Source organism: Balaenoptera ricei, chromosome 2, assembly GCF_028023285.1.
Source record: "Balaenoptera ricei isolate mBalRic1 chromosome 2, mBalRic1.hap2, whole genome shotgun sequence".
Lineage (NCBI taxonomy): Eukaryota > Metazoa > Chordata > Mammalia > Artiodactyla > Balaenopteridae > Balaenoptera > Balaenoptera ricei.
The window spans coordinates 124575337-124590380 of NC_082640.1; the positions used below are offsets into that span (position 1 = coordinate 124575337).

The window sequence follows — 15044 nt, forward strand, 5'->3', positions numbered from 1 at the left end:
CGGGGTGGAACCCGCCTCCCTAGGCTGCGAAAGCCCTAAGTCCCGCCCCTTCTTTGGAGTTTTCACTTGCTCCCGGGAATTCCTACACTCAGACCTCCCTACACCCCCGTCTCTCTTAGCTGGTGGTGCTCAGCCAAGTCATTTTTTCTTAAGGTGGCGCCTGGAGGCTGGACTTCTTTCCTGAGATCGCATTCCTAGAGAGCTTCCTATCTTAATACTAACTTTAATGCCGCAGTTATTGAGCGATAGAAAACGCATGTCAAAAGCCAGTCAAAGCAAAGAAACAAATCAACAAACCCTTTCGGTAAACGCACTGAAGGAACGCGGCGGGTGCCCCGGAAGCGGAAGTGCATCCTCTTCATGAAAGGCTGGACTACGCCGAGTGGTGACGTTACCTCATTGGGCGGAAGGTTCGGTGGCAGTCATCGGTCTTCCAGCTGGTGGGAGTTGGCGTTGCGGTGCTGGGCGCTGGGACCCTAGTTTATGTGGGGTAGCACCTCTCTGTCTGATCCCCGCTTTCGTTGGTTTCCTCCCACGGCGTGGGGCTTCGCGAAGGACTCCCCGGCCCCTTTGGGTCACGGCTGTAGCGGTGCCTTTTGCGGTAAGTGTCTGCTTTTTCCCGCTTAACACTACCGACTAGCAGCTAGGGGCAGCCCTAACCCTACTTAGGGGGGCTAGACACTGGAGGGAGTCGGCGTCCTTGGCCACCGGCTGTCGTCACCGAGAGGAAGGTGCGCTGGCGCTTTTTCATCTCGTATTTCCCATCAGAAGTTTTATTAAAAGATGCGCTGTGACCCTTTTAAAATTGTCTTCAGATTTACCCGATCCAAAATAAACGTAAGCAGTTGCAGGCTTGACTTTGTTTTGCTGTCGTGATCAAGGATTTAGATGTGGCTACTTCTCCGAAAATCTTTTGACTTGTACCAGATTTTATTTTTCCATGTTAACTTGTGCCTAATTAACACATTGTTCCGCCTATAGTAGGCTTTCAAAAATGAATAAGGGATACCAGTTCAGTGCCATTGACGACTTAAAGTATACTGATGGCTCTTTCCGTAGCATTTGGTGCTGCTAACCATTTCTTGAAGCTCTTTCGCCTATTGGCGTTCTGGATGCTATTATCACCTAGTTCTTTCATATGTTTTATTCAACAAAATATTTACTCATTCTTAGCTATAGTGATACAGAAATTAGTGACACGAACCCTGGCATTGAAGAGCTAACAGTACGGTGAGAGAGAGGCACATAAATAAATATACATTACACCAAGATGAGTAATGAGAAATTCTAGTAAGGCAAAAAGAGCCATGAGAGCTATGGGAACACAGATGAGAGTGTGCTACTTAGGAGATTTGTGACCCTGAGCAAGTTGTTTTTCTGATCTAGCCTCAGTTTCCTCATCTACCTAATAAGCTTAGTATGAGGATGAAAGATTAGGTAAGGTGTTTGGTACAGTGCCTAGAATACAGCAGTGGTGGTGCCAAAGGGGAGGGGAAATATTTCCCTCAAACCTCTTTCCTTTGATTTTTTGATCTGATCAATTAGTATTTTCCAACCGAATGTGAAGTACTGTGCGAAAACATCTTCAAGCCCTCCTTCAAAGAGATTACTCCTGTAACTCCACCTGTCTGGAAATTCTGGACCTGCCACTGGAATACAGTAAGATACCCATTAAGTGGTCACTTTTCTTTGTTTTCAATTGATTTGCTTCTGAATGCCTTCGGAGAGGGAAAGGGAATTAGTAAAAGCTTCTATCCTTTTGATTATTCTCAGTCTTCGTTGACTCTCTCCTTTTGGTTGGCCCTTCACCATGGCTCTAACCCAAATGCTCTCCTTGAGAGCTCTCATCTACTTCCATGGTATTATCCTTGTATGCCAACCATTTCCACATCTTTTTCTCTAGCCTCTGTTTCATGAAATAGTTCTTTAGTTTCTGCAAATTCAATAGGTCTAAAACCAAACTCACTCTCTCCACCTTCCTTTTTTTCCCTTTTTAAATGACATACGTCCTACACACAAAAGTGCATAAAAGCAGGGATTCCTAGTGTACCTTTGAGTTTTGGCCCCATGTTTCTAGTTAATTTTGTGATATTTGTTTGTTCCGTTTTAAAAAGGATAATAAAATGAGCACTCAATATCCAACCTAGTAGAAGAACATTACAAATAACCTTTAAAGCCCCTTGAATCTTTTCTCTATTAACTCTTTAACTTTCAACCCAGTTCTCTTTTTGCCTTCCATTCATTGGTTAATGGCATCACTAGCCACCTCGTTAGTCAAACTAGAGGCCTTAGAGTCATTTTTGCCTCTGTTTCTCCTTCATTCTCCATAACCATTTGGTCATTAGGTCCTATAAATTCTGCTTTATGGTTAGCCCTTGGCTTGAGCCCCTTCCCCTCATGTTCTTCAAGCCCACATCTCTTGAATAGACTTTTGGAGTATGCTTAGTGTATGTAGTCTCCTTGCTCTCCCTTCAATGCATTTGCTACATTGTCTCTAATTTTTAAATTATAGAACAGGTTTTTCATTCTCTTGTTTCCCTTGAGGAGTGTTGCTTCATGCAGTGATTATTAACCCTGGCTGCACATCAGTATAGCCAGTGAAGTGTTTCAAAACGTAGATGGCTTGTTTTGCTCTCCTAATCATGAATTTAGATGAGGCCACTTCCCCCATAATCTTGTGATGTTACCATCCCTAGAGATTGTGATTGAGTATTTAATTTTTAGCTGACAGGTGTTAGCTGAATGTCACTGAAATTACCCATCGCTTGAGCATATGCCTCATCCCTCCTCATCCATATTTTCAGTCTGTGTTCTTTTCAACTTCAAGGCAAACTATTTCCAAGGAATTCTTTTGACTTTGTTTTAATTTTCCTCTTGGTAACAGTTTACATAAAGATTCTTTTTATGAAGGACTTGACAGCCAAAAAGTATCTTAAAAGAATTGATTCCCATTGTTTTTTGAGTTATTACCCATTGTTGCTTATTGAATTTTTGGTATACCTTTTATATTAAAATGAGTTTTAAATTCAAAAACAGAATTATTTTAATAAAGGGAATATTTCCTGATACTACTTTGGTGCAAAATAAGGCAGGGAAGTCAGTGGTGGTATGATGCATAATTTATCTTCTGAAATTAACAGAGGAGTCTTGTCTTTGTTAACTTGATGTAATTTATTGATTTGGAGTTAGAACTTTTCTCATGCTGGTACAATTCCTGGAGCACATAGTAGGTGTTTAATGAGTGACTAAAATGAATAAGTCACAACACCATCTCAACCTCTAGTATAATATCATTCTAATTCTCACAGAGCATTTTGAAAAGTAATTAATTTTCCCCTTAACAAAAAATAATACTCTAGTCATTACCAAAAACTTGAAAATTGCAAAAAGATATAAATTAGAAAATAAAAATTACTAGTTATTCACCATCCAGAGATGACAAATATTATTATTTTCTAAAAGTTTTACTGAAATAAAATTAACATACCATACAGCTCACCTAAAGGGTACAATTCAGTGGTCTTTAGTGTATTTGCAGAGCTGTACAACCATCACCACCATCAATTTTAGAACATTTTCATCACTCCATGAAGAAGCCCCATACCCACTAACACTCACTCCTCATTTTCCCCCGTTTCCCAGGCCCTAAGCAACTATTAATCCACTTTCTTTCTTTACAGATTTTTCTCTTCCGGGCATTTCATATAAGTAGAATCATGTATATTCTTTTGTCACTGGTTTCTTTCATTTAGCATAACGCTTTCAAGATTCATCCATGTTGCAGCATGTGTCAGTACTTCATCTCTTTTTATTATCAAATAATATTCCATTTGGTGGGTATACCACATTTTATTTATCCACTCATCAGTTGAGGGATATTTGGCTTTTTTTCACTTTTTGGCTAGTATGAATAATATTGCTAATGACCATTCAAGTACAATTCTTTGTGTGAATGTGTGTCTTCCTTTTTCTCACACGTACCTAGGAGTGGAATTGCTGGGTCATATAGTAACTCTGCGTTTAAAATTTTGAGGAATTGCCAGACTTCCAAAGGGCTGTACCATTTTACATTCCCACCAGCAGTGTATGAGGGTCTGATTTCTCCATGTTCTCACCAACAGTTGTTATTATAGCTATCTCAGTGTGGGTCAAGTGGTATCTGATTGTGCCTTTGATTTACATTTCCTTCGTGGCTAATGCCATTTTTTGGATATTAGTTTATACAAGATACGATATATGCAGTTTTGTAATCTGACTTTTGCATATAAGCATATTTTTAGCATTAGCAAGAATATTTACAAAAGATTTTCCCTCATTTCTTCTTTCCTCTTCATTCTCCCCAAACCATAATTCTTATGAAAATTTGCCTAAATTATATGCATAAAAAATAAAATCTATGGGAATGTATTCCAGAGTATTATTGGTGGTTATCAGGGGACAAAAGAGGGGGTAGGGTTAGGGGAATTATATTTCTACCTTTAATGTTTCTGTAATGTTTGAATTTTTATAACAAACGTGTATCCTCTTGTAATCACAAAACATAAAAGTGACTTATTTCTTTAGAGGACTAAGTATATTCAGAATGAAAAAATATTCCTAAATTTAAAGTCATTAACATTATATTAGTTATTCAGATATAATCATTTTACCAAATAAAATACCAATAGGCCACTTTATTAAATAGTTTACTTTTCTATGGTTCTAGACTATGAATACATAATGCTATGCAGAATTTAAAAAAATATATATGTATATACACACACACATATATATATATATTTAATATTATAGTCAGGAAAGCAAGTATTGGTTTGGGCTATTGACTAGTTTATAGAAAAGTATATAATATAGAAGTCATTTTTCTAAAGATATTTACTAATAATAGTATATTTGTATATTTAGTTCTTTAGTCTAATATTGATCCAATAAGTTAGTCATTGACTCGGGCTTAGAAGAACTTTTTAATAGGCATTTTCATTATAATAAGATTTGGAATCACTGATCATTAGGATCTGTTTATATAATCTCAGATCAGGCAAGGTTCTGGCAGGATTATTTTTAACTGCTTATGTAGAGAAAAGTGGCTGTTTGGACACTCCAGCTTCTATTGAATAATAACCAGGTACATGTAATTCGCACTAAATGTTAAGTATTCTGGGGGAGTGATTGCTGAGTAGTGGGACAGTCACTTTAGTAGTGTTCAGAAAATTTCCAGTTTACTCACACTTCAGTTAACGTTATAGGGAGAGCCAATTGATATCATTCAAGAAAAGAAGGAAAATAATAGTTAATATACTGTGCACTTGCAGGCAGTTTTATACATATTGTCTCATTTAATCCTCACAACAACCTTTCAGGGTAACTACCTTGATAATGGTATTATCTCCATTTGGCAGGTGAGGAAAGTGAGGCTCAGAAAGATTAAGTAACTTGCCCAAAGTAACCCAGCCAGTATGTAACAGAGCTGGGATTTGAATCCAAGTCTGTCAGGCTCCAAAGTCCATGCTCTTTCCAGTACTTCACACTACAGCAGGTAAGTATGATACTTGGCCCTGTACTTGCCTTATTTAGGGCACCCCAAACTTGAGACTGTTTCCATCACCTCACAATCCAACTCTTAGCCAGACTCTGTTAGAAGAACATGTGATGGGCCAAGATCAGTCCTTGCACATCCTGATTGCAGTGGTACTTATCAGTTCTTTCTGGACATTGCAATTATTACTCTTCCATGAAGAGGAATGTGCATCTTTGCTTTCAAAATATGATTTCCTTTCTTGTAGTATAGCAGCAAAATTCATCCCAGGAGTTTGCCAGCAGGCGTATTCAACCGTATCGTCTAAAGCATCCATCATTCATACTCTAGGACCTAAGGCTCTGTATCCAAGGGACTGTAGGAAGTCATTATGCTTTTTTTGTAGGGAATGGCTGTTCCATTCCTTCACCTGCTTATATGGTAAAATTGTTGTGAGGGTGGAATGAGATAATAGATGTTAAACTATATGAAGTACTATATAGTAATCCCTTACCTTTCCAACAGCCCCATCTAAGTAGAGATTCTTTTGTGAAACTCTAGTACAGGTATACACATAATTATTTCTATAAATCTTTTTAGTTAGCAGAGAGAATTTTGAGTGAGGGTGCTTAAATAGTAAATTATTCCAATTTGAGATATAGGGTTAGCTATTAACATTAAAAAAGATATTTTGTATTTTAGTGTGCATATTAGAACAAGGCGAAGTTAATTTTTAAGAATCTTGTTGGAAATTCTGAAAAGTTATAATAAATAAGGCAAATGAATACTAATTGTACAATATCAATTATCTAGGTCATTGATTTTTTTTTTGATTTGTCATGTTATCTTCATTGGTTTATTTTAGTGGTCTTTTGAGAGAGATTTGTAAGGCCTTTCATGACTTTGGTTCCCTAGTCATGCTTTTTCCCTAAGGTCTTAAATACATCATTCACCCATAAGGTTAATTTTTACTAAAGGCTTACTACATAGGCTGAAGATAAATGAAGCAGTGAGCCACGGAAGAGAGCAAAAGAGGCAAAAATCCCTGCCCTCATGCAACTTACGTTTCAGTTGAGGGAGCTAGACTGCAAATAATATACAGTTGACCCTTGACGACAAGGGTTTGAACTGCGTGGGTAGCCTGATGTGCAGATTTTTTTCAATATAGTACCTGTATTTTCATTTTACAGACTTTTAAATTAAGTGTGGGGATAAGTTTGTGTTCAATTAGAGATCACAATATGTGGAATCATAAGAACTAGGGTTTGAGTCAATTCTATCCAAACTGTTTCAGCTTCCTGCCTTTGGGTGAGTCAGTTTCTTTGTTTTTGAGGCACAGAAAGCAGTGCGTGGATTTTCTGTGGAAGGGGTCAGTGCCACTAACCTCCCTTTGTTCAGGGGTTAGCGGTAAGTAAATCATGTTAGTTGGTAAGAAAACAATGAGAGAAAAGGAAGAGAAGGGAGGCTGCAGTTTTAAACAAGTGATGAGGGAAGGCCTCATTGAGAAGTTGCATCTGGACAGCAGCAGTCCGACAGAGATGAGGGAGGGAGCCATATTGTTAACCAGAGGATGAGCATGCCAGCTGGTGCTAAGGCCCTGAGGTGGAAATGCGTAGCAACAGCAGCAAGTAACAGAATCCTCGGGGAGGGTGAGGAGAGGGCCTTATAGTCCATTCTGAGGACTTCACCTCTGTGTGAAATGGGAAGTCGTTGAGGTTTTGGACGGAATTTTAATACCAGAGTTTTCAGAAACACATCCTTGGAAATTGCAGGGGAAACACTGTATTAATAAAAGGTATTATTAGATATTATTCCCTTACTGAAGTGTAGGTTTTTGTAATCAGGCAAATATATTTTAAAATATGCTACCAATAAGTACTTACGTAGGAAAACTGTATTGGAAAACTTCACAGAATTTTTTTAATTTTTAATTTAAAAGAGCCAGTCAACATGGGAAGGTAAGAGTTAACTAGTGTAGCTTTTTAAAATGGAGGATGAAAAAATAAATAAATAAAATGGAGGATGATCTGTTTATGACATGAACTCTAAAAAAGCTAATTGTGATGTCATAATTAGGATTATATTACTCCTGGTAATGCAATGGTAAAGGAGATAAACTGAAACATCTATCAGATAACTGAATCTTATCTCTTACCTGAAGAATATTTACTTATGCGATAATAATTTGGTATAATGAGTATGGAATAAGAAGTTAAAAGTTCTGGATTTTTTCTACGAAGTGGTTGCTCTTCCAGCTTAAGTAACCATGTAATTGTAAAAAAAAAGAAAATTATGGTAAGTACATCTTTTCAGTTCCATCAGGTATTGGTAATAAGTTTTTAGGTTATAATTTACCAAATTTTACCTGAATGGAAGTGTAGTGTTTAATGTAGAGCTCAACCTGGAATATCTCTTTGCCAGTGATAGGTCCTTGAGTGTCTTTTCCCTTCCTGCTTCTTTTGACTCCCCTCATCTTTCCACTTCCTCTATGTTGAATGAGTCAGCTCTTTTGTCCTCCTGTTTCTATTATTTTTAATCTTCTCTTTACTCTATAGATAGGATCTAGTCTAGGTAATCTTGGTTGACTAAATTAGACCAATTAGCTTGGAAGAGTTACCAAAACAGCTGTTTTGAACACTGAACTTTTCTGCCAGTATTGTTTATATTTCTTAACCTGGTTTTCAGAGCCCTTTACAACCTGTATTTCCTTCTAACTATGTGGCCCTCTGTCCTGATGAGAATGTTTTATTTACTGTCTTCAAAATAGTACTCAATAATCTATAAGTAAAATGTATACATAAAATATGAATATGTCCCAGGCTTTTCCCTGTCTCCATTTCTGCTTATGCCATTTCACCTTCTTCAAACTCCCTTTTGTCCTTTTCTCCACCTATCCAACTACTACCCTATTTCAGGATCAAATTCATGTTCAACCTTCTCAATAAGGCCTGTTCTGTCTACTTGAGCTTATTTTTTTCTCCTTTGAATTTTTACAGAAATATTCATTGGCAGTTGACCATAAAATTTTATTGCTAGTTTGAACTACTACTTTTCTGGTGTTAGTCAAGGTTCTCCACAGAAACAGAACCAATAGGGTATGTGTGTGCGCGCACACACACACACACACACACACACACACACACACACACATAAAAAGAGATGTGTTATAAGGAATTGACTCACATGATCATGGAAGCTGATGAGTCCTAAGATCCACAGGGTGACTTGGCAAGCTGGAGACCCAGGAGAGCTAAGCCGATGGTGTATTTCTAGTCGGCAGTTTGACAGGCTTGAGACGCAGGAAGAGCTGATGTTTCAATCTGAGTCTGAAGGCAGACGAAAGCCTATGTCCCATTGAGAAGGCAGTCAGGCAGAGGAATTCCTAGATTCACTTTATTTTGCTGCTCATTCATGTGCCTTGTCTTGCTAGCTAGTAGGTAAGCAACTTGAGGGCAGGAAATACCAGTCATATTTGCTTGCTTACCATCCATGAATCCTTGCATCCTGACTTACATGTAATAGGTACACCTACCTATTCTATAAAACCGTAACATTTTAGAGCTGGAAGGGGCCTTGGAGGTTATCTTGTTTTAGAGTTGGGGAATCAAGAACAGCTTTTTAATAATACACCTCTTTCCTTAGTTTTTAGAAGAATGAAATGAGATAATGCAATGTGCATGAAAAGTTAAGTGATTTACAAATTTTAAAACTTTTTTTTTTTCACTTAGAGCATAAATCAAAATAGTTGTCCTTTAATTAGACAATATTCCTGGGTGGAGATTTCACCTTTTTCTTTGTCTTTCTCACCCTTTTTTTCATTTAAAAATGTATATAACACATCAGTCAGTTATTCATATTTAGAAGTATGTCCAAAATGAATACGTTTAATTTGAGATGTCATCATTTCTTCAAAGCATATTATCTGACATGTTAAATTTGCTGATTCATACAGAATATTCCAGTTAGGTATTCAAATATAAGGCATCATAACCAAGTGGTAGCTTCAGCTTCTGGACCTGACAGTATTGAAGATGCAGGTTGAGGCTATAAAAGTTGAAGTTACAGTATCTAAACACTAGAGTACTTTAATTTGAATTTACTCTTCTTTAGAAGTCTTCAGTTATGGGAACTGGTGTTGATTGTTTTTAGATGTTTTAATTTTTTTCCTTCCTAGAGTTTCTTGTAATCACGTCTTAAAGCCTTCAGGATGGTACTAGCAGACCTTGGAAGAAAAATAACATCAGCATTACGCTCATTGAGCAATGCCACCATTATCAATGAAGAGGTATGTAAAATATGTAAAATACATGTGATTGTACATCATCACTAGCATTGGAGATGGATGATTACTAATCTCTGTGTAAATACCAGTAGATAAAACCCAGAAATGGATACACTAGGTAGCGTTTTTTATTGAGAAATCAACTATCTTAATTTCAACTTTCAATAATGAATTACCCCCCAAAAAACAAAACAAAAACCACCTTAACTTACATGTAATAATGACGTACCTTTTATATTTTGAAAATGGCTTAGACCTGGAAATATACTTTTGCTTTCTCTCTTGACATAGGCCTAAAACTTTAGTATCCTGCTTCTTCCTTCTTGGCTAGGCATGCATGTATCTGACCTTTTCTCCTTGACTTTTATTTAGCATTCTTATGAAAGGCTAGTATTTCCATCTTGGCTACTTTGATTCATTTCCTCTGTAATCCTCATTCAGTTTTTTGGAAATTTTGTAAGCTGACTCCTTATATGGTATCTGAAATACTTTTCCTCCAGGTTTTATTATTTTAAGTTTAAGGTATTTCTTTCTCCCATTTTTTTCTCCACACATTGTATCTTAATGGTTTGTCAACTGAAAAAAGATTATAGTATACTTTATATTTTGTGGTACCAATGGGAAAGTACTGAATTTGGTTTTAGAAGACCTTGTTTAACATCCCACTAAACAAATGGTAGAAATTTGAGCAAGTCAGCTTCAGATTTCTTAATGTATAAAATGAGAAAATAGCATTTACCTTTCAAGATGATTTTAAGGATCAAATGAAATAATAGATAAAAAGTACTTTCTAACTTGGAGGTTTAAGAAAATTCTAAGATAGCATTTGATATCAACACTTTAATAAGCTAATGGAATTAAATAATTTGGGGACCATCTTTGAGCTCGGCTAGTCCAGACTCTCATTTAACAGCAACGGAAAGTCAGTTTCACGTGTTTATTTATTGGAAGAACCAGGGTTAGAATCTTTTTTCTAATTCCTGTTTTTCTAATTTCCCTAATTCCAAGGCTTTTTCTAATAATTATTATTAAGTAATAAATCATAATTTAAACCATTGTTTAGCCTTTGAAATTCTGAACAAATAAAATAACAGCTTTCCAAACAATTTTCCCTGTTGTATAACCCTTATGCTGTTTGTGTTTATGGTAGGAAAAAAAAAAAAAAAAGAAACCAGGGAGAAGAGGTTGGTGGGAAGTAAAATAACAGATGTTGCTTGAATTGGCAGTTTCTCTGTTCTTGGTGCTGTGCTACTAGGGAATTAACAAGGAGAAATCCCTCTAATGAGAGATCAGTTCCATTTTTATCAATCCCTTTAATGAGGGATAGAGAAATCTGATAAGCCGCTGTATGACATATGACCGAAGTTGATGATGAGAATTCATTCAAGAAGTAATTGAGGGCCTACATTTTTGCAAACATTTTTGCTGGCACCAGGGCTATAGCAGTAAACAAAGTAGACTAAAATTCCTGTCCTCATGGAGCTTACATTCTAATCTGTAAACACTTATTTCCATGAGCAGCTAAGGGGTTATCTTTTTTAGAGATTTTATAGCTTGTGACCATTTAACCACAGTGCCTTGCACCTCAACAAATACGTGATGATAGTGAGTTATTAATGGAGGATAGTTTCCTTTTCAACTTTGTTCCTCTGCTCTGAGTGGAAGTAGTAAAGCTGCTAGGTCAGACTGAGTCATTTTCTTTTGTCACATTTTTTGTCACATTTTCCTCCATGATAGTCCATGATAGCAGATGTTGTGAATATACAGTGCTGCATATCAGCAACAGGAATTCAATGACATAGAAAACTTTAATGGCAACATGTATTGTGTAGTAACTTTTTGACTTGTATATTGTCTTTACTATTATTACTTTAACGTAGGGATAAAATTGTGACGGTTAATACCTGGTTGAATAAAACGAAATGGAATGTCTTTTTTTTTGGCCGTGCTGCATGGCTTGCGGGATCTTAGTTCCCCTACCAAGGATCGAACCCTTGCCCCCTGCAGTGGAAGCTCAGAGTCCTAACCACTGGACCATCAGGGAATTCCCTGAAATGTCTTATTTTGACAAAATGACTAGACATTTAATAAGATTCTCTCTCGAAGACTAACTGAGAACCTTTCCGCCCCCCAATGGTGTAGTATTGTTTTTATTAATATTAAGTTATGGTAGTATATGATTACTGGTCAATCATTGTTTTTGTATGGTTGAAATGATACACTGGGCATTTTAAGTTTTTATTTATTTATTTGCAGGTGTTAAATGCTATGCTAAAAGAAGTATGCACAGCATTATTGGAAGCAGATGTTAATATTAAACTAGTGAAGCAACTAAGAGAAAATGTAAAGTAAGTTAAATTAATCAAGTAAAAAACAGGCAAAACTAAATATAGTTTACTGGGATGAGGAGCTAACTAGAAAAGTCTGCTATATTTTGAAATGTTTTTGCTATACAGCACTGGGAAATAACAGAACTCATATGTTGGAAGACTTTGTTTATAGTGCATTTCCATTATGATGGTTCAGAGAATAAACTACATGTGGCTTTCATTTAATTATGGATTTCTTTCCATTCTACTACTCCTTTATCTGAATGGATTCAATCGTATACTGTATAGTATTTTAATAGAAAAGCCTGTTAACAATTTAGATTCATCATAGAAAAGTGGTGCCATTTTAATCCTCTTCAGACTAAAGATGACATTAATCAGCCTCCTTCATTATTGGAGAATTGTATTCTTTTTTGTCCCCTTTTGGTTTCTCTGTCCATATTTGAATAAAGGAGTAACGTGTGTGGTCTCAGTAATTGTGGTAATTGGGAGGGGCACTGACTGGGACAGGGCACATAGAATAATTGAGAGCACCTCAACTAGCTGCTTGAATCCTAGCCCTTGTCGTGCTCAGGCCATCCCTCCTTTTCATATTGTCAGACTGGGTACTAAATAGAGAACTACTAGCATTTAAGCATTTAGACTACAGCAAGTAGTCTTATTTTCTGCTAGGTGTGAACATGTATAAATTCTGTATGCTGCCAGAAAAATAAAATCAATACTTTACAGTAATATGAGGACAAATTAATACTTAGACTTTCAAAAGAAAGCCTTGAAAAACTAGCAAAAGTCTTGCATCTAATATTTTATGGTAAATTCTTTATGGTATGGACTTATGACTCTGTAGTAATTGTATGCATGTTAATTAGAAGACTATTAATATGGATGATTGAATATTCTTACATTCTTTGGGGCAAAAGCTAATTTTGTTTTTAGAGTGTCTTAACTGACTTTTCCCCCTTCTACCCTCAAAAACCGTCATCATGAAGGTCTGCAATTGATCTTGAAGAGATGGCATCTGGTCTTAACAAAAGGAAAATGATTCAGCATGCAGTATTTAAAGAACTTGTGAAGGTAAAAGTATATCTAGCTTGTGCTGTGAATTTCTGTAGACTCACTACATTAGCACTGCAAACAGTAATACTGTTTCAGAATACTTTTTTGTGTTTTTATAGAATATCTATCTGTATTAAAAATATTAATTGAAGGATTATTAACTTTTCTGAAGTGGCTTATTTTTATCATAGGCTTTCCTGAATGCAAAATTCTGAGTACAGGTATGAAGGCCAGTATTATTCCTGCAAAAAAATGCCAAAGCCAAGTTACAAAAAGTAAAACTTCACTATATATTAATTGATGGAAGAGCCTCTCTGAGTTTATCCTCTTTTAATATCAAGTTTTGCCTATTGAGCGTCCTGCTTTTGTACAGAAAGTCACTCTTGGCAAGAGTTCTTTTCTACACTTTCATTGTGTCAAAAATTCCCTTTGAAAAGATCAGATATCCCTATTCTTGCCTAGATTTTAGGCAATTTTGAATTAGTGAAGTTTTATTTTGCAAGTTGTAAATATAGCCTTTTGCCCTGTTCCACATTAGAATTGATATTGCTGCTGCTGTTGTGAAAATTATGATGAGAGTCTTAGAGCTTTAGAAAATATGTTTGAGTCCAGTTGTAGGGGAAAAAAAGAAAGGAAGTAAAAAAAATTTTTTAAGAGCAACAAGTATCTGCTAGTGGTCTCGAGTATTTTTCCCTATATTGTGTGAATAGTTTCACTTAACTCCTTTGTTTCTAGCAGAGCTGATTGGTACTTTGAAAAAGTCTAGTACCTCGGATGGTTGTGTCATTTCAGTTTAGTCCTGTAGACTAATTAATTTAAAAAGAAATTCAGGAACTTCCCTGGTGGCACAGTGGTTAAGAATCCGCCTGCCAATGCAGGGACACGGGTTTGAGCCCTGGTCTGGGAAGATCCCACCTGCCGCGGGGCAACTAAGCCCGTGAGCCACAGCTACTGAGCCTGTGCTTTAGAGCCCACGAGCCACAACTACTGAGCCTGTGTGCCACAACTACTGAAGCCCACGTGCCTAGAGCCCGTGCTCTGCAATGAGAGAAGCCACCGCAACGAGAAGCCCACGCACCCCAGGGAAGAGTAGACCCTGGTCGCCTCAACTAGAGAAAGCCCGCACGCAGCAACGAAGACCCAGCGCAGCCAAAAATAAATAAATATATTTATTAAAAAAAAAAAAAAAAAAAGAAATTCAGAACCTAAAAGAGGTCAGGAAATTTATCCAGTTTTCCTTCTCAGTTTGTGGTTGAGAAAAGTAAGACAGTTAGTGGTAGACCCAGGTCTGATCTCTAAACTCCTCACAATATTTCCAGATTGCTTTTCATCTAACACCTGAGGTCAGCACAGGGTGAGTGAACATTTTTATTTTTAGGGGTTGGAATCTTTAGGCAATTCTGGAGCATCAAGTGCTTTGTTAAGATGGCTTTACGGAGTACCTACTTTATTCCAGGCAGTATGCCAAATACTGCTGATAACAAAGATGAAAAAGACTTGACCTTATACTCAGAAGCTCATGGTCTAGGACAGTGGTGTACAAAGCAAGGACAAAACTGTTTTCATAATAACACTAAGACATTATTTGCGTTTTTTCAGCCTTCTTTACTGCAAAAGCAATGGTGGGTAAAACCACTGGGTAAAACTCCCTAGCATGAATCAAGGCAGTGGTACCAAACTATACTAGTAGTCATTGAACTCTTTCCTCCCACACACTTGCGGTGAAAAAAAAAAAAAAAAATGCCAGTTTCATTTAAGAATGTCTTTGATGGAGCAGTAGAGATTATTAGTAGTATTAAATCTTGACCCTTGAATACACATGTGTTTGTAAGATTTTGTGTGATGAAATGGGAAGTATGCAGAA

General features: G+C 36.7%; 1 protein-coding gene across 3 annotated transcripts in view; it reads left to right on the top strand.

Moving 5' to 3' along the window:
* Nucleotides 1-80: 80 nt before the first annotated feature.
* LOC132359669 (signal recognition particle subunit SRP54) overlaps nucleotides 81-15044 on the top strand; it is a 77972-nt gene continuing 63008 nt past the window's right edge. The window contains exons 1-5 of one of the 3 annotated variants that reach the window (XM_059914094.1): nucleotides 81-601; nucleotides 1546-1659; nucleotides 9687-9797; nucleotides 12051-12142; nucleotides 13114-13198. In XM_059914094.1, the coding sequence (XP_059770077.1) occupies nucleotides 9720-9797; nucleotides 12051-12142; nucleotides 13114-13198 (255 nt within the window). In that variant the 5' untranslated portion in view covers nucleotides 81-601; nucleotides 1546-1659; nucleotides 9687-9719. The remainder of the gene's footprint in view (nucleotides 602-1545; nucleotides 1660-9686; nucleotides 9798-12050; nucleotides 12143-13113; nucleotides 13199-15044) is intronic. The other 2 variants (XM_059914090.1, XM_059914091.1) reach the window with 2 other exon arrangements.